The sequence below is a fragment of the Acomys russatus genome, chromosome 26 (assembly GCF_903995435.1).
Source record: "Acomys russatus chromosome 26, mAcoRus1.1, whole genome shotgun sequence".
NCBI lineage: Eukaryota > Metazoa > Chordata > Mammalia > Rodentia > Muridae > Acomys > Acomys russatus.
In genome coordinates this window covers 17488731-17509965 of record NC_067162.1, presented here as the reverse complement: position 1 = coordinate 17509965, position 21235 = coordinate 17488731, and the positions used below count along the sequence as shown (strand labels likewise).

Below are 21235 nucleotides of genomic sequence, written 5' to 3'. Positions count from 1 at the left end.
AGAATATTTGGTCAGCATAAGAAAAGGAATCAAAGACGGAGGGTGGGATACGTTCTAACTTTCCAACTTCATCTCACCGTGATGCCTTGGGCTTGTTCTTTGCTACTCCGTATTCTGCACTGCTCTCGTTTCTCATCCGAAATGTCTTCTGTAGCCCAGGCTGGATGGGAATGTGCGAGCTCCACCCTCGGGTCTAGGGTATCAGGGTTATGCCACACCTAACTTATCAGCACCTGACATCAGCACTTCTGCTTACAACTGGCTAAAAGAACACCTCAAGTGCTCTTGAGTGGAAATTCTCACAATCGCGATGTTTCACTCCTTATTGCTTCGTGTCCACTCGTGATTCCAGAGGTGGAATGAGCTCCCACAGGGCCTTGCTTGCTCTCCTCGCCTCTTCTACTATGTTTCTGTTCGCTGTCCTAAAAGACTTAGATGCAATAGCTCATTTAATCCTGAGAATCATATGAATTCTAGAATATTGGTATTTCCATCAAATATTTACTCCAACCATATTATTCTTCAGTGGCCATAGGTCCTGCGAATACGGCACTAATAAGCCTGTCTGTATACTTTTACAGGTTAGACTGTGGAAGATGTAGGAGAGAAATGCCTACACAGCACATACTCAAGTGATTGGCAAGAACGGCACTCTTGGGAGGATTATATCTAGACAGAGGGCCACAAAAGGAAATGGAGTCATCTGTCCCACATCAGATGCTCTATAAATATTGCATTCTCCCTCCTCCCTTTCCCTCCCTCCCTCCAAACAGAACTTACTTAGAACTACTGACACTTGCCAATGGCACTGACCTCTCAAAGAGACAACTACAATAACCTAGAATAAGGATTTGTATGTTTATGTGTTTAACATTTTTCTCCCCAAACAAAGAGAGAGTTTACTAGAAGGGTTAGGCAGAATGGTTATCTGGGCATCTCTTGCTCCCATGCTTGCAGTCCAAGGCACAAGGACAGACACTGGAACATTCGAAAGAATGAGTAAACAACAAAGAAAAGACTGCAGAAAAGGAAAGCAGAATGACTAATGGGCACGGTGAAAATATGCACGCCCTTTCTGACACATAGTGCCACGACACACAATCCAGGAAAAAGACATGTTGTTGCCTGACTCAGCAACCATGTGCAGCCTCAGGGCTGGCAGGACGTGGCACTTGGGCTACTCTACAAGGTTGATTCCTTCTGTCCCACAGCCCCACACTTGCTTCCTGTTATCCTCTGAAGAGTCAAGCTATAAGGCAAAGTGCAGTTGGCAAGCTGGGGGCCTGCAGTTGTTGCTCAGTGGCTGCCTACTGTGAAAAGCCTTGGACTTGATCTCTAGCAACCTGCAATTAGTTAATTCACTCACTAATTAGAACTTGGACAGGGAGCCAGTCTATGATCCTTCCTCGCCTGTTCTCCAAGAGTAACTGCTAGACATGTTCCTTGTATATAATCTCTACTCTGATCCAGGATGAGCCTCTGACAGGCAGCCACCGCCGGCAAACTGGGCTGTGAACATGACTGGGGAGCTCAGAAGCTCTCTGACATCGCTGTAAGCTTCTCATGAATTTACATTCATATGCCCAGTCTCCAACCAAAAATTAAGGGAAACGTTGGTTTCAGCCATTTGAACTCAAATAACATATACAGAGTGGCAGACATGGTCCTCCAGGGAAGTCTTAAGTCAGCAGCACATGCCAATGCCATTTACCTTCTTTTTGGAAAACAAACACCTTTGGCTGGTAAGATGGCTTAGTAGGCAAGACACTTGTTGCCAAACATGAAGACCCAAGTCTCATCTCCAGGACCTACATGGTGGAGGAAGGAACTGACTCCTACTAGGTGTCCTCTGACCTCTGACCTCTGACCTCCACACACATGCTGAGGCACAGATACAGACACAGACACACATGCTCACACACATAGCAGGGGAGTGTACACACAAACACACAAAATAATAAAGAAATGTAACACTTTTTAAAACAAGATTCAGCTCTAAAAGACAAAATAAGTGTATCATATACTGTGAATAAACTTTAAAACTACAGTAGCCACAACCCAGAGCTAAAACACTAAGTACATAAGAGTAAAGCCGAATTACATGAAAGTGATTTTCTGATCAAGGACTCTTCAAAGCCCTACAATAAACTGTTCCTTCAACTACCTCTGCCACATGCAGTTAGGTGTGAATCATCACATTTTTTATGTTTGCTTACCTCTGCCACGCGATGGGTGGAACTAAACCGAGGCTGTGAACCAGCCAAAACACAGTGCTGGTGGGTGGCATTGAGATCATCTGCAGGAAAAATAAATTATTTCATTAATGTTTACTAGGCAGTACACAGTATGCACTGTTTAACTAAAATACAAAGCAAATACTAACTGGATCATACAAGGAACAAGAGTCACTAAGGAGTTAACACTTGCCTTGCATTACATAAACTTGTCTTTGTGAATAGGATGGCCACAAAAATATTCATGTGTATGTATCAAATGAATCATTTAAACCAGGATGTTTGTGTGTGTGTGTGTGTGTGTGTGTGTGTGTGTGTGTGTGTGTGTGTACATATATACAGTATATATACTATATATTATATATAATATATATTGCATATATGTGTATATATGTATATGTAAATCACTGCACCAGGATGCTATCAATAATACTCCACGACTATCCATCTTTTGTTCCAAGTCCACCTCTTTCTATCTAACTGAAGTATTAATTTTGAACTGACAATTAACCAATCAGGCATGTTGGGCTGCTGGACCAGAATTCAAGCCTATGGGTCATGACTTCAGAAAGGAATAGGTGACGGTGCTCTATTAGCTGAAGAATATGCATAAAACAAAACCACAACCTCCGACAGACAAATCAGAAGCCAAGTTTCTATGTATTTTAAAAATTAATGTTACAGCCAGATAGTCTTTATCACAATCACTCAGCGCATTACCTCACTTATTACATAGACAAGAACTGAGCAGTGGGTGCCTCAAAAGCATGCCATCTCTACTTTAGGCAACACAGGCCTCCACCAGATACCAAGACAAACAATGACTTCAACTGCAAGGTTACCTCCACCAAGCCCCACGGGTGCCAGAAAACACACAGACAGCCTCTGAACGTAACGGAAACACAAGAGGACAAAGGGAACGCTTCAGTTCCCTGAGAGCATGAAACGACAGTATCAAGGCTTACACACTGCTTCTGCTTCTAAAAAGGCAATGCTTTTAACAGTAAAAAGTAACAAAGCAAAAACAGGAATCAAAGATTTTTGACACTGGGAAACAGATCTCAAGGAGAGGAGAAACAGTGCCAGTAGGTTTACAATTGTCCTAACTCAGTGTCTGGAAAGGGGCTCAAACACATAGTGGTTAAGTGAAGTAGGAAGACAGAGATTAGCGGGTGGAAAGCCAAGCCAACAAAGTTCCTAAAATGTATTGATTGGGGGAGGGGAGTGTTGGGGGCAGAACCTGAAGCACTCACCAGCTAAGCACCCACCTATGTATGTGTGAGTAAACATTCCCAAGGGATGAAAAGGAGGCATCAGAAAATGCCAGCCTGAGAAGCCCCAGAGCTCATGGAAGCCCAGGCATGGGTAGTCTCAGAAGAGGGAAGCTCCAAGGACAAGGAAAAGTGTCTGTCACATTAGTAACAGGGCCAAACTAGTGACAGAGCAAGGGTTGTTAAAATATACCCAGCACTAAGTCTCCTAAGAATCCATTTATTTACGTTAATTAATTCTCTATTAAGGCATAATCTAACAGTAGTTAAAGAACTGAAGGAGAGACAAACCTGTTTTTTAAGATCCCAAGTGTGGGATCAGAACAGTCTTGTGAGAAAACAGGTGAGGTTAATCCACTAGAAGACCAACCACTTCGTGAGAGAGCTTGATTGCTGTCAGCTGAAAAGATCTGTGAACAGACTCTGGGAGGAGATATATAAATGAGCCCAGAGCTGGAGGCGGGGCCTTTGGAGACTTGGGATCGTTTTGGCTGTTCATTGCTCCACATCGAGATGCTCCAAGAGAGAACCACTCGAGGGAGGGCTTCAGGGTTCTGGCTCCTACTGAGGTTCCTGGTTCAGGTTACTCCAGGTTCCAGCAGAAAAAATCCTGCTGGCAATGCCAAGAGAATCGTTCCTCAGAACTCATATCCTTACAGTTTTGTTATTGTGTTCCTTAATTCTCTTTTCCTATTGGTTTGGTAAGTCGAGTTATAAGTAACTTACACTCAGTTAATAAGTTATAATAAAATATATTAGTTAAAAAAATTAAGCCTAAGAATGTAATAAAATAGGCATACATCAAATAGCACATATTCTAGTATTCATTGAAAAAAATAACAGGAGAGAAATCTACATCTACATAAGATATATACAGATCTTCCCTTTACATAAGTAAATTTTAATGTTATGCACATATTCAGAATCTTCTGAAAGTTAGACAGTTAGCATCTGAAATTTAAAAGGCCATTATTTGAGAGTGAAAGGAATTTAGACACTATAGAAGAAAAAAATGAGTGGGAAAAAACCACATGGAAAAAGAAACTTTCCAAATAAAGGGAGCATTTCAAAAGACCTCAAAAGGAGGAGAGCACATCAGTGATCTATAGGCTAATGTTAAACAGCTCAACACAAATGTAACTTGAGTCAAATAACTTCAACAAACAACTTTTAAATGAAAAGGCCAAGGTGGCCAAAGCATTTTCTTTTTTTATTATTTTATTTATTTATTTATGTTTATTATATTATTTTTTACATATAGATTTATATTGTTACACATATATACAATAGAACCATGACACAATCAGGAATTATATAAATGTTACATTCTTAGTGTTTTGGCCTTGAAGAAGACATCTTTCCTATCTTGGTGCTTCAAAAAAATTTCTGAATGTAAATCAATCTCCATCACATATTGTCATTATCAACTTAAAACACCTATCTAGACCTAAAAACATCTTAACCCCTAAACAATTAAGCTTCATTGTAAAACTAAGCTACCTGGTCTTCAACTCCATCAGAGACTTGAGAAGGAATAAATTTGATTACCTGAGTATGCGGGAGTGCAGGTTAGTAGCTTTCCAAATGTGAAGATGACAGAGACAGTTTGTTACCTGAACAGTCACCCAAAACTCTCTATAATGTTGGAGCATCTTCTTCAGCCTTCTGGCCCAATATATGTGACAGATATATTTGTGAGGCAGGAACTATTGAGGACTTGCTTACCCTGTCTTGGCAGAGTTTGGCCATTGACTCCGCCTGCATCCAAGCTTACCGGTTTTTTAGGCAGAATTTTGTCTGTGGTAGAAATGAGGGCCTTTTGCCAGTGGCTAGTTTGCCACATTTGAAGCCAACTCCATAAGGAGGTTCTTTGATGCTCATCATCCTCTTTGAGGTAGGCTGGGTATTGCCAGGAGTTAACTTGTCTCATTGTTAATGAATCTTTAAAGTAATAAAAAACATTTTTAAATGACATATTTTGCATATCTCTGGGGTTTTTGAAGACCTTGTTTACCTACCCTTCCTTATGTTTCTATACATACATACTCTAATATGAGGCCAAAACATTTTTAAACCTGATGAAAATGAAAGGCTCAGAGTCAAGGAATGCAAAAACCAGACGCAAAGTAAAATAAAAACAATGCTCATTGTAATCAGACTTCTGATGGCAGGAAAAGGAACATAGTGACTAGAGGACAGAGACAAGAAAGGGTATAGGCAGCTCTTCATCAGTGGTCAGGACACTCAGGAGTTAACTGGGGACTATATATATAAAAACAAAGAAAACTGTCACACTAAAACTCAGACTTCAATGGAACATTAGTCCAAGTGAAAGTGAAACAAGAACAAGAAAACACTGGCTTTAGCTCCTTTGTAGTTAAGGAAGGAAATACATAAGTTGAGTTCCTACGCTACATACTGTCCAAATTAAGAATGGGGAAAAACACAGAGAGTCATTTGTGAGGCTCATAGTTTGGGAGCACAAAATCCCCTAAAGACCAAGACTGAATTGTAAGGCACAAATCATTTCCTTTCCACATACGTCACTGCTTTACTGAAGAGCTGTTTAATGCAGCTCCATTTACAAGAAACATCATGCGATCCACCAAGAAAAAAAAAAATCTAAAAATATACCTTGAATGAATAAGTATAACCAGAATCAGTAGGGAGAGGTTTTAGCTCACATGTATTAGTCAGATAAGAAGAAATCATAAGAAAATCAACAAAACCAAGACCCAAAAGTATAATCTGCTTCCACTGGCTCATGGCAGACATATAATACATACATACATACATACATACATACATACATACATACATACATGTGCATGCACAGTACAGACTGTTTCACCACTCATTAGTTAACATCCCTTGGTTCACATCTATTTCTTGGCTATTGTAAACAACAATGGGATGACCATCGGTGTACAGCTATTTCTTTGGACACTGGATTTCAATGCATTTGGCATATATTCAGAAATGGGATTCCTGGCTTGTACAGTGATTCTGTTTTAACATTTGAGAAAATGCCACACAGTCTTCGATATGGCCACACAAGCTTATACTTCTATCATCAGCATGAAAGCTTTCTAGTTTCTCCACGGGCTTACCAACACTTGCTAGTTTCTGTTTTTCTTTCTTATTGCAGTGATATCAATTGGATGTGAGATGACACAGGGTTTTTGATTTACACGATGAGTCATCTTTTAAGAGCAGAATTAATTAGCCTAGTCAATCAAAATTAGTCATAGACCTAAATGTCCAAGGCCAAATCATAAAACCCTGAGAATAAAAAGGCAAAATATTTGTGACTATCAAAGACAGCATGACTACTTCTCTGACATTCTAATGAAGACAGAGCTGCAGGAACAGAAAGCAGGTCAACAACTCCTCAGAGGATCAAAGTACTCACTCCTGGCACCTCAGATCTTCTGTGTGTGACTATCTAAACAAACAACTTCTGCCCCATCTTGTTGAAAAATAAAATGTACCAGTTCAGATTCTATGATGAATACTTTCCCAATTAAGAAGGAGGGAAAATTCCGAGAATAACTTGAGAAATTCACAATTCAGAAACCCAAACTCCCTAAAAGACCAAGATGGACTCATAAGACCAACCATTCTCCTCCCCCCACATACCTCACCACCTCACTAAAAAGCCTATTTATTTAATGCATTTCAGTTCACCTGGGGTACCCTCTAACACATCATGGGAAATAGGAAAAGGCATCCTAGAAGTGAAAAAGCAGAGCATGAAAGAATGAGCAAACATCAGACCCAGTCAGATATGACAAGAATGCTAGAATTATCAGACCATTAATTTTTAAAAACTGTGATTAATACACTAAAGATCTAAAGGGAAAAGTAGACGACATACAAAAGCAGATGGAGAACTTGAGCAAAGGGTGGAGATTCCTATCATCAAAGAGAAACACTCAAGATCAAAACTCGACCAGAAATGCTGAGTGTTTCTGATGGGCTCATTAACAAACAGGACATGACAGAGGAAAGATCTCAAAGCTGAGGATATGTTAATAGAAACTTCCCAAACCAAAGGGAAAAAAAGACTAGAAAAAGTAGACTCTGGAAGAACTACACCACAACTATAAAAAGTATAATATATGTATAATTGGAATACCAGAAGGAAAATACTGAAAGAAAGAGAAGAAAATTAGAAGCAACGATGAGTAAAAGTGTCCACGAGTCAGTATCACATGCCAACCCATGGAAGCTCAGAACAGCGAAGTGAAGTGCCCATGGCAGAACGCCATCCCATACTTATCTATGTCCTATCCCTTGTTTTTGTTTTGCTTTGAGGATGCTGAAACTGACCCCAGAGCATGAAAGCATGTACTCCACTCCTGGGCTACATTCAAATTTCAGAAAATCAAAGGCAAAAATTTTTGAATGAAGCCAGAAGGAGAAACAATTCATCTATTTGAGTACAAAGATAAAAACCGAAACCCAACCTCTCCTTAGAAACTGTGCAAGAAAGAAATGCGGGATGTTAAATAATTAGCATTGACAATGGAAGGTCAACACCCTAGAGCTCTACCACCATGAGGAGAGCCTTCAAATGGAAAGGGAAGATAGACTTTTTCCAGACAAATGAAAACCAAAATTATTGTTCAGACTCACACTTGAAGAATGTTAAGTTTTCAGAAGAAAAGCAATGCAGGTCTTCAGTCTCCAGAAGAGAAGAAGACATTTCAGGAAGAAGAAGCAAACATTAAAAGCTACTGTATCTTACCCATGTTCTTACAGAGAAGTTTGTTATGTATAGCTATGTGGACAGCAATAAATGAGAGCAATCAGGAATACTTTGTTAGTGTGCCTGAACACTTGTTAAGCAGTAGGCAGCTTTTTAAGGACAGATCTGGAGTAGCTGTAAACAAAGCTTACAACTTCCAGGGCAAAAAGAGAAGAAGAATCAGTGTTATGTAAGAAGGAAACAAGAATCATACGAAGCAATTCAAAATCACAAATGGCGGAACAGGAAGGGAAAAAGAACAAAAGCAAACAGAAAGTAGCACAAACACGGCAGTTACTATTTCAACTGGGCCAGCAATCGGTCATCTAATATGCCTGTGGCTTTCCGAAGATTACGCTGAGACTGGTCAATCTGGTGATTCCGGAGAAGGGTACTGAGACCTGGTGAGGGACTGTCACCGGCACAAGGGCACACTTGAAGAAATGACGTATGGTTCTGCTCTAGCTAGAGAAGGTGTACAAGAAAACCGTCAGGCACACTGGCTCCTGCCCAGCCCCTTCCCCAGTCTAGGATCTGGACAACTAATGTGAACTTCCTACACTTTAGGTGCCTCACTGCAGAACCGACAAACTCGATAGCTCCAAACTCCTGGTCATCAAATTCTTGAGAAGGAAAAGAGCAAGAAAGGCCTTTGGAGTTTTTGATCAGTGTATTACTCCAGCTGACTACAAGATATGTTGCCTTGTATGGACGGTGCTCTCTCCCCGAAGTGGTAGGTTTGCCTCTAGGATAAGAAACTTGAACACTGTTTCTGAATTTCAATGAAAAAGTTGAGGTCATTAAAGTTCAAAAGGAAAAGCCCAACTAAATGTTGTAAATAAAGAGCACAATCTAAGTTAAAAACACACTGGAGTAAGGGAACGGAGGGAAAGTACACCATGCTTTGTTAATCGAGAGGAAGCCGTTGAAAGCAGGGTACGGGGTAGCCAGGGCTCTGGGTTTGCAGGGTAACGGGCCCTTATGGCCACCTTGATGCATCTGTTTGCTCTGCAAATGGTTTCATCAAATGTAGAATTGAAAACCACTGTGGCTGAGGGGGGGTTATATGAGCAAATAGAAATTGAATGTGGAGAAATAATTCATAATGAACATGTTGGGTAATGTGTAATATCAAACAAGAAAGCTAACATGGCTATACTAATATCAAAGAGCACACTTCAGGACAAAAAAAGGGAGGACCGTTTGGTTCCCCCAGAAAATACCAAAATCCGTAACATATTTCCACCTGACTGTAGAATTTCATGCTATGTAAGAAAAGTCTGGTAGAACTATACAGACTATAGATGGACACTTAAACATTTCTCTGTCAAAAAATAAAAATAAAAAAAAAGGAAATACTGAGCCCAGCAACATAATCAAGGTCTAGGGAGGGTATGAGCGGGAGGGAAGGAGGGAGGGAGGGAGGAACGGGAAGATGCAATCAGGATGGAATCTAAATAAATTATAATAAAGTTCAAAAAATTTAAAAAGACTGTTCAACCCAACAGCAGAATGTGCATTCCTACTAAGCTCACAGGAAACAGACTCCAAGGGAGCGCACATTCTGAACCATCTCATCCACATGGATACATTTAAAACAACGAGAGCCATGGCGTGTCTGCCTTCAGATAGCAGCAACAATGAAACCACTAGAAAGATAGCTGGAAAATATATTTCCACACAATACATGTCACAGGGGGGAAGCTCGAAAAACTACAAAAGATTTTGAGTTAAATAAAAGCAAAATTCTATACTTTTTCTTTCATTGTGACAAAATACGTCAAAGAGCCGAGTAAGAGGAGGAAGATACATTATGAGACCATGGCTGGCTGGCACCACCGTCCTTAGGCCTAAGGCAAGGCACAACTATGGTGGCAAACAAGCATAGTAGAGAAAGCTGCTCACTTCTTCACAGCCATGAAACAGAAAGAAAGAAACAGAAGGGAACCAGGGCAAGATTTCCCCTCCAATGATACCGCACCCCACCCCATCCCTGTCTTGAGACCTGCGGATGTTCTCACTGTCACACACTGGGACCAAGCCTTCAGCACAGCGGGTGTTCGGGCCAGTGCTCCCTATCTCCACCAAAGCAAGTCACCGGAAATGCTGAACACCCTGCAGACTTCTTTGAGAAAACGTCCTAGCAGCAAATACAAATATTTAGAAAGGAGAAAGCTCTGAAACCAACAATCTGAGCTTTCGTTTCCTAAAACTAGAAAAAGGAGAGTAAACTGATCTAGCCTGAACACAAGAAAACAAGTAAAATTAAGAGAAATTAGTGAAATAGAAATAGAAAACTGGTGAATATGTTCAAAGCACAGGACATTCTTATTTGAAAATCCTCTTATGTAAAAATATAACTGACAACGAATATATACAAAGGAAAATTAATTTATGCTTGGAAAATAATAAAAGAAAGCCACAGAATTTATGAAACCCAAAACTGGTTCAACCAAAACACTAATAAAATCAATAGGACTCTATGTAAGTTGAGGAAAAATTAGAAGATACAAATTGGTAATATCAGAAATGAGCTGACATCACTACAGATACATTAAGAAATAATAAATGAATGGCACAACTATTTCTATCCGCTAAATTTTAATAATCCAGCTTTAACTGAGTCACTTTTTTGAAAAGCATAATATGCTAAACTTCACATACAAATATACAATATAAATAGTTTCATCTTTATTAACTAAATAGATAATTAATAACCTTCCAAAACCAAAAGCAATGTATCCAAACAATATTCACACTGTATCCCATCAGAAATTGATGGACAAAGTTTAGGCAGCTCCTATAAGGAGAATGAAAGCATGGCCACTCATTCCATGAAGTCAGTCTTTCCCTAATGCCAAACCCAGAAAACAATACAAAAACAAAAACAAAACAAAACTAAAACTAAAGTGCAACATCTTATTAACACAGGAGTTAAAAAAAAAAATGAATTCAATAGCATACTAAAAGAATGACTCATTGTGACCAAGTGGGATGGAAGACATGTTCTACACCTGAAACTTAATTGATGCAATCCATCTGATTTGATCAAAAGCTCAAGAAATGTCTCCTCAACCCACAGGTACAGAGAGCAATGTGTCAGAATCCAACAGCCATTCGTAAGGAAAATGATCAGCAAGCCTGAAAGAGAGACTTTCCCATAAAGATCACAAGCAAACTCCTAACCCAAGCCTCAAACTCAAAATTAAGGCTGATACCTAAGGGTGAGAAACAAAAGTAACAACCTAAGTTCCTGCCCGCTCACCACTCTTTGCAACATCAGATGGGCTCTAGCTATGTATTAATGATGCAACAAAACTACATGACAGGTGCAGGGATTCAGAAAAAAGAAACATAACTATCTTTGTTCACATCTGACAGGACTGTCAATGAAGAAAAAACAAAACAATTCAAATACACACAAACCAACTAACAACAAAAACCACTTCACACCGAATAAGCAATAAGACATTGCAACAAGGCTCAAAATACAAAGCTAAAATTAAAAATCACATTCCATATGATACCAATGAAATCTGAAATTAATGATACAATATATATTTGCATACCCTGAATTAAATACAATTGCAAAATATTTATACAATCTAGGACTGGGGGTTATCTGTGGCAAATACTTGTCTAGAATGCATGAGATCCAGAATTAGATAGAAAATAAAAGATCTACATGAGGAACACCAAAATGGTGGAAGAGTTGGAGGACTAAGAGTATGGACAGCTGTCCATGTCCATGAACACTCAGACTAAAAACTGTCAAGTTGTCAGCTATGCTCAGCCAGTACTGTGCATTCAGCACAAACCTAGTGAAACTCCCGGCAAGATAAATAATTCTAAGGTGTAAATGGAGCTAAGAAGGGCCAGAAGTGATTTTAAGAAATAGCACGACTTTACACAGGAATTTTATTTTAAAGCTACATGATTGAGACACTGTGATAGTGTCTATACAAATACAGAGATAAATAAAACAGAAAGTGGGTCCCAAAGTAGACCCACATAGATTAAATTAACTGGTCACTGGCAAATGGAGAACAGGAAATTTATATAAAAGAGCAAAGACAGTGCCTCCAACAAATGATGCTGAGACAACTGATGCTAATACCCACACAGAAACAAAAATGCTATGGAAATTTTATCCATGGTGGCTAAAACCTGGGACCAAGCAAGATGTCCTTCAGTCAATGAATGGACAGACTGTGGTACACTCAACAGAGCAGTAATATTCAACACTAAAAACAAGTTAGTGATCAAGCAAGAAAAAAAAGACACATAGGAACTTTGAGTCCATAGTATTAAGTGTCAGAGGTCAATCTGAAAGGCTGCCCACTATAGGACTTCAACTCTGTGACACTCTGGGAAAGGCAGACCCATAGCGACAGCACAAATCCAAAGGTTTCAAGACTTATGGAGGAGAGAGGGATGACCACACATGCACAGACTCTTCTCGGGTCAGTGAATTGTTTATTCTATGATGCTATAATGCTAACTACATGTCATTAGATATTTTTCAAAACTTACAGACAGTACAACATGAAAAGAAAACCCTAATACAAACAGGAGTTGGTAGGAAGCTTTCTTCATCTTTGCTATGAATCCAAAACTCTTCTAAAACAATGAAATCACTACAAGAAAACAGACAGACAGATATATGGACAGACAGACATAGATGAAACTTCACCATTAACTTGACTGAATTAAGAATACCTAAGAGATCTGGGTGTGGTGGTACACACCTTTAATCTCAGCACAATTATATATGAATCACATACACACGTGCACACATATACACACGGATAAAAGTTAACTACCACGGTCTTCGTCTAGATACTCTGGAAAGTTCTTAGTAAAATCATGTGGCCTGACATTTTTTTTTTTACTAAACTCTGGCAGCTTTACAGGAACAAGATGATGATACTGTGGTTTGGATGTGGTCTGAGAGCCTGTGGGGTCCTGAGTATCAAAACTTAACGTCCACTGTGAGGCCGTACAAACCTAATGTGACTTAGAGTGCTTGGAGGCCGAGTTCTTCAACCAAGTGATCAGAATTAGGTAAAGTCATTAGGGAGGCGCACTATGACTAAATTCTGGTAACATTACAGGAAGAGGGAGAAAAACAAGGTACACACAAGTATACACACACACACACACACACACACACACACACACACACACACACACACACTCTCTGTCTCTTTCCGTGCCATACCTAGTAATAGAACAGGACTCCACCAGCAAGAACATTACCAGACATGATCCCCTGATCTTGAATTTCCAGATATTTGAGATAAAATCAACCCCATCTTTATAATGTTAACCTGACAGCTAATAGAAGACAGAAAACAAGCAAGAACTGACCCTGGGAAACTAGTGAGGAGACTGCAGTAGGTCGTACAGAAGCTGATAGTGACCTGTACCACAGTGAGAGATGACAGTGACAGGATTCAGAACGCTTTAGTGAAGGACTATAGAACCTCTCAATGCATTGAATAAATTAAGTGGGAAAGAACAGAAGTCAGATCAACTCTTTGGGCTTCAAGCGAAAACTGAATGAAGGTGAGAACATCACAAAACATTAGAATATTCTACAAACGACAGCAGAAAACACTGATAAGTTGAACGAGACATCTGTGGTATGTCAGGACCTCTAAGCACAGACATAAACACAGCAGTACAGAGGACCAAAGCCAAGCCGGTGCACAGGCTTGGAGTCAAGCCTGACAGGGAGGGCAGGGTGACCATGCTCTTATCAGGGCGCCGTCCCGGAGGACTAAGGACACACTAAGGCATCTGGTGGAGGCCCTCTGGAGCATGCCGTCCTCATCATTTGCTTAACGGAGCTTCTGAATCAAGCAGAGGAATGAAAACCAGGAGTCAGAGGGGACCTGCAGGCCAGACTTCCTCAAAGAATTGGAACAGTGTCTAGAAAATGCACAGATGAGGTGTGTGCTGCTACACTGTTAACAACAAGATCCACAGACATCACTAAGGTCACTGTACTGGATGTATCTGTGAAGCGCTGTGTTTTACTGAGGGCGATGAACAAGACTAGAGCCAATCGGCAAACACCCTATGGAGGAATCCTTTGCTGTGTGAGTGAGCCTTTATTTATAGCCTTTGCAACTCAAATCAAACGATCTTTTTGAAAAATGCTTCCAAATACCTCTAATTCTTTATGTCTTTTGGAGGTGGGGGACCTTGACTTTTCATTTTAGAACTAATTTATTCAAAACTCTAAGTCTATAAAAAGTGGCTCAGTCTTTGTGGATTGAACATTTCAAAGGACATACTAAGACAGTCCCATATTAATGGAATTAACATATAAATCTAAAGAAAAATACATTACAATATTCATAATTCATAAGACAAATACATTCAAATTTGACTAATATAAACAAGCCTTTTCATTTGAAATGAAAATTTTATACATCATTTCATAATTTTTTCTATTGGATATATTTTAAATAGAACATCTAAAACCATTATCATAGTAGAATCTAAGTATTTATTTAACTTTAAATCATTTTCCATTCCCCAATTCTGAGCTTTCACAGACACACACACACACACACACACACACACACACACACACACACACGTGTATATACAAAAATATATAGCTATAGATATGAAAATATACAGATTCATAAATGTTTTATTAGATATTGTTTTAGAATGCAATTAAAATTATATTCTGTAAGTTTTTTGTGTGTGTATGTATGTAGGTGTATGTGTGTGAACATTTACATGTGTACACATGTATACATGTATATATGTGTATTTATGTGTGTTTGTGTGTGTATATTTGTAAAAGTATGTGTGTGTATTTGTATGTGTGTGTCTTGTGTTTGTGCATATTTGTGAGTGTCTGTATTATAGCTATAATCAAAGTCTAAATAAATTTTAGAAAACACAAAAAGCATGTGAATTTGTTGGAGCTATCTGAGAATATAGCTTAAATAAATAACCTGCCTCTGACTACAACATATAATCAGGGCTTACAGATCACTCAACAAAACAGCAATATAAGAAGCACTGTGGCTGTGGGTAAAGAGAGCCCCGGGTGTCCATGGGAGCATGAAATCTCATCTCACATATAAAAGCCACAGAGGTAGGAGTTTAACGGTGCACAAGGACAACCAATCCGGGTTTTTAGCACGGACAGCCTCACACCCCAAGATAAACCAAGACAGGTGGTCTCCCTAAATCTGCCTAGATCCTGACTTCCTTGATTTTGTCATTCAGTGAGTCATGGGGTGACTTTCCCCAAATTTCATAAAGTAAGGATCAGGAGCTTGGCTCCCGGCACTCCTGAAGTAAATAAGGTGAACAGTGGAATCCAATCTCCCTGTTACTGAGCGCTCCACTCATGCTCACCTGTCCACTCTCATCTCTCAATCTTAATATTTATGACCTGATTTTTTTCTAGATGTTGGGACACCCCTGAGTGAGAACATTTTCGGGATTGAACAGCTGATAAGAGGGGGAAGGGAAGCTCCTGGCAAGATGCCAGACTAGACACAGGCACTGGCTGCTCCATTCCCAGAGAATCTTCACACTGCAAGGGAAACACACCAGAAGCTCTTACAGCAGCATGCATTAGAGAAAGGGGCAAATACTCCAGAAGGCAGCGTCTGCTAGAAGTCAGACCACTGGAATCTGATTAAGGAAGGGCAATCTTGCCTGTCTCTGAAAGAGCATCCTGCCCAATAATTATACAATCAGATCCCAAGAGGAGTGCTCGCCCTCTACCACAGGACCTGGGGAAGCTGCAGGTGCTCCTAGGCCAGGGCTATTGTCACTGAGGGCCATCACTGTATGCACACAGCCACCTGTGCTCAGAGGCTAGCATATGCTATTGCTAGCTGTGCGCTGCGAAGGGAGCCAGGAAGGGCTGACGTGAAGACTTGGAACAAGGAGCAATGCTACAGTGAGTCACATGTGATCATACTGCAAGCATCCCTGCACAGGAAGACACAGACATACAGAAGTTATAGAGCATGTTCCAACATACCAAGCTGCCATCTTGACTGCAAGAACACATTTGGCCAGAAATTTGTCTCAGTCTCTCACGGACAAATCATAAGGAGCCAATAGTCTCTTTGTAGAAGGATAAACAGACCAGAAGAAATCACAGATTTAGGCAAAAATACAACAGTTCAAAGAAACAGAACCACTTTGTCTGACAGAGCCTCTGAAAAGAAGCTCAAACCAAGAGGAAGGCACACTAGAAAATTCTCAACTTTTTTAGAAGCTCCGTGATTTTAGAAGATGCGGCAGCTGTTAGAAGGCCCAAGGTGATGTGAAAACGGAATCCTGTGAGATGAGTGAAGACTGTTGGAGACCATTTCGTCTTTAACTAGAACTGTTACATTTAAAACCACAACTGGCAGGAATGGAGAATGACTTGCCAGGAAAAAAAAAAATCAATCTACAGAAGTAGATGAGTGAGTTGAAGAAATACCTCTGGAACTCAAAAGGAAATGGAAAGGCAGTGACCAGAGACACAAGACACCAGAATGCCTACTACTGACCCCTGAGAACCAAAGCACAATCAAGAAGAGTGACCAAAGATACGACACACCTGTTTCCGAAGTTGTGAAAAGACCTGCATTTGTAGCACACAATGTTTGACCAAGTACATGAATACACTATGCCAAAAAAATATAAAACATTATGGCTAGGTATGGTGGTACCCACCTGTAATCCCAGAACTCAGGAGGCAGAGCAGGGGGACCTCTATGAGTTTGAGGGCAGCCTGAACAAATACGATGTTCCAGGCTAGCCAAGGTTATGAATGTTATCATGGTCAAACTTGTCAACTTCATTAAATTTAAAACCACCAGTGAAACACACCTTGGGGTGTGGGGAATCTCTGAGGGTGTTTCCAGAACAGATTAACTAAGGAGCAAGGCCTACCCTGAATTAGACACCACCATCTCATAGGTTGGCACCATGAGTGAAGAAAAGGAAAGAGCAAGCTGCTTCCTCATACGATGTGACTCACAATTGTGGACACTTGCGTAGTTGTGTTTTCCCACCATGAAGGACTATAACCTCAAACTGTGAGCCATTCCAGACCATTCCTTAAGTTGCTTTTCTCATATTGTGCCACAGTAATGAAAAAAGCAACTAACACGAACGCCACAACCATGGTGTCTTGATCACTACAGGTTGCAGTAGAAATTGAGACGGTTATGAGCCAACCACCTTAACTGTTCTTGCATAAGACTGCTTTAGCTATTCAAGGTTTTTGGTGGTTTTGTATAAATTTTAGCAACTTTTTCTTCTCTTCCTGCAAAAAAGTTTTACTAAAATTTTGACAGGAATTTCAGGAAATTCTAGTAATATGGACATAGTGACAGAATTGGTTCTACTAATCCATGAACATGGGCTACTCATTCATTTATTTGTGTCTTCAATGTCTTTATAACCACAACTAATTTTTTATGTTTAGCTGACATCTTGCGATTTTACTACATTTGTTAGTTCTAATGGGTTTTTGGTTTTGCATTCTCTTTTTGGAGTTGCTCCTGCCTACTAGCCTCATCTGCAGTCACAGGAAGTTTACTACCACGTTTCAGACTCGGAAGCCTTACATGTCTTTATTTCTCCTAACTGCACTGCAGCATGAAGTCCTATGCTGACTAGAAATGCTAATAGTAGGCAGCCCTGTCTTGACACGTGTGTGGTCTTTTCACATGACACAGAATGACACTGAGTCTGTCAAATGCTTTTCTGCATCCTGTAACAGTCACCACGTGCTCTGTCCTATTTGATCAATAAAATATACACTGGTGATCAGTGTGCACGTGCCTAGCTTTCCCACCCTCCACGGATAAACACAGGCATTACTATATGATCCTTTTGTTACTGAGTATGGCTTGCTAGTATTTTGTTAGGAATTTGTAAAATCTGTGTTCCTCAGAGATACAGGGTCTGTAATAGTCTTTTTCCTACTGCTTTTCTCTGCCAATAGGAGGATAACGATGGACTCATAAGTCACGTGTGGACATGTTCTTTCCTCTGCAGTTTCTTAGGAGATTGCTGTAGGCTCTTTAAATGTTCGGTGTTAAGTCTGGCAAAGCCCTCGGAAGCTTAGCCTTGCTCCTCTGAGAGACTGCGACTACTGGTCCATTAGCTACAATCACCACACACCTGTCGGTGTTGATGCTCTACTTCGTCACAGGTTCGCCTGAGTAAATGGCATGTGTCTAGGAATTCATCCCTTTACTCTAGCTTACTAAATTGGTTCAGATAAGGCTATTCTCAGCAGTCTCTTAAGATCTATTACTGCCGCCCACTCCGTGGTACAAGTTGTTAGGATTTTCCTTTCCTTTCTAATTTTGTCTTTCTGCCCTTTTTCTTTGTTTTTCTCAATCTACCTAAATAAACACATGTTAATTTTGTTTAGCTTTTCAAAAAACTAAAATTTTAGTTTTGTAAGCATCTTCTATTGTTTCCAGGATCTCTATTTCACTTGTTTCTACTCCTCTATTCTTCAGTATTTCCTTCCTTCTGCTAGTTTGAAAACTTAAGTGCTTTAGTTTCTCATATCCTAATTTCTTGAGATATAAATTTAAGTTGTTTATTTGTGGTCTTCTCCCCAACTTAATATAAGCATCTATTGCTATAAAATCCCCTTTTGAGAGATGCTTTTGTTGCATCTCAAAAGTTGTGGTATTTTTGTTTCCATTTTCATTTCTCTAAAAATGTTTTTAGTTCCTTTTGGATTTCCCTTTTAACAAACTGCTTTTTGGGGAGTTCTTAGATTCCAGTATGTGTGAACTTTATAGTATGCCTTCAGTCACTGATATTTTTGCACTTACATCATCGTGGTAAAGAAGAAAACAGCTTCTTAAAAGTGTCGATACATGTTTTGTGGCAAAATATGCTATCTAATCTGGGGAACGTTTCGTGTGCGCTGTATACCCTGCTGCTGCATGGGCTGTTCTAGACATGTCTGTAAGCACCACTGGGTTGACATGGTTGCTCAAGCCTGCGGTTCCCTTATTGATTTTCTGTCTGGATGATCTATCTATTATTCAAAGTAGGGAGCTGAGCTCTCCAACACACATACACACACACACACACACACACACACACACACACACACACACAGAGCTAATTATTTCTCCCCTCAGTTCTAATATTTGCTTCACATATTTAGGTACTCCAGTGTTCACAACTACTCCACATACAAAGGCTTACCAACTTTTTGTATTGTACATCACCTGTGCATCTCATGAGTCTGACATAACCTCTCATTGATGTAAGCATAGTGACCTTTGCCCTCAGTTGTTACTTTGCATGGTATTTCTTTTGCTGCCCGTTCATTTTCAGAGGAGAACTTGGCTAAGACAAGTATCTGGTAGGTGGCCCAGAGAGCAGTCCTCCCTTAGTTTTATTTGCTGCTGTTTCAGTTACTGGAAATCAACCGAGCCCAACCCCCACCATCCGCATCACCATGGCAGCACACCCAGGGTCATCTGACACATACAGTCTTTATGACGCGTCATCAGAAGGCCATCAGCACCTGCCACAGTGCCACCCAGTGCAGTTTCATTTGACTGCATCTCATCATGGAGGCACTGTGTCACACCTCAGAATAAGAAAAGAGGAGTAAATGCTGGGATCTCTGGTGAAAATCCATACACACAGAACTTCATTATGGTAAATTATAGTCTTTCTATTAGTTACTGCTATTAATCAGAACATTTCCTACAGCAAAATTATAGCTATTCTATTATAGCTATTACTATTAATTTCCTATACCTAATTCATAAGTTAAACTATCATAAATTCACATGTATAGGGAAAAACAGGATATGCCAGGGTTGGCACACCCATAGCTTCCGGCATCCACTGGGTCTCTTGGAACACAGGGCTAAGGGAGAGCTACTGCAGTTGGGTTTTGTATTTTGGAAATGCATGTAGCAACTCTATAACTCAGCACGATTAGAGAGCTGAATCCATTTATTTATTGCCATTTTTCATTGCTTTATGTTACGTGTCTTGCTTTCTTCCTCTTGTCCTGGCCTCCTCTATGACACGGTGACTACTCTGCAGTGGTGCACTTGATTCCCCTGTCTTCATCCTCTCTGTATCCACTACACATTCCTTAGTTACAATGAGGCCTGTGTAGCTTACAGCAAGAACAGTCTATTTTAGTTAAGCTAATAGCACCATCACAAGAACACTGTGCCTTAGTTTCCCCACTCACATTTCCTGATTAATGTCAGTTTAGATGCTTCATGTATGGAGTGTTCATCAGTACAGCTAGCTATCCTAGTTTTTGATACTTTGAATTTTTATATGAGTTATTTATGCAACACAATTACTTGCATAAACTAGAGCATTCCGAATTAAAGTCTTACCTTTACAGTGAGTTTCATACTTTGTTTTCATTTTGTCAGTCAGCAGCCTTTCATTTCCATGTGATGATGTCTCTTTAGCAACCCTTATAGACACATCAAATGGTAATGAATGCCTATATCTTGTATTTGTCTAAAAAAGAATTCTCCTTACCATTACTTCTAAAGGGCAGCCTTGTCATGTATAGTACTCTTTCTTGGCAGATTTTCTCTGCAAAACTTTGAATATATCATTTATATTTCTCCCTAAAATACATATATATTTTTTATTTTACATATATATATATATCCCCCTAAGAGACCATCAATAGACAGCTCAACAGCTCAGCTGATTCCTGGCTCCTCAGAGGCAAGCCTGGGCCATGAGTCAATAATATAAACATCTGTCCTTGGTTTCTGGGACTAGCCTAGAACCTGGATCAACAGGAATAGGTCGGAAGGCCTGGCTCATAGGTACCACTCTAGCTCTAGAGTCTGTGGAAGTAATCTTAGGCCTTGAGTCCATTTGCCCAGATATGGCCCCTGGGTCAAATGTGGAGTACATTTGTACAAATGTGGCACAAAGACAGCCAACATGGGACCTGAGCCAGAGCC

The 21235-nt window shown here is 39.9% G+C and overlaps 1 protein-coding gene across 1 annotated transcript in view; it reads right to left on the bottom strand.

Moving 5' to 3' along the window:
* The window catches only part of Fto (FTO alpha-ketoglutarate dependent dioxygenase), a 353593-nt gene that overhangs the window by 199550 nt on the left and 132808 nt on the right, over positions 1 to 21235 (bottom strand). Inside the window, exon 5 of the mRNA XM_051168530.1 lies at positions 2217 to 2296. Within this exon, the coding sequence (XP_051024487.1) occupies positions 2217 to 2296 (80 nt within the window). The remainder of the gene's footprint in view (positions 1 to 2216; positions 2297 to 21235) is intronic.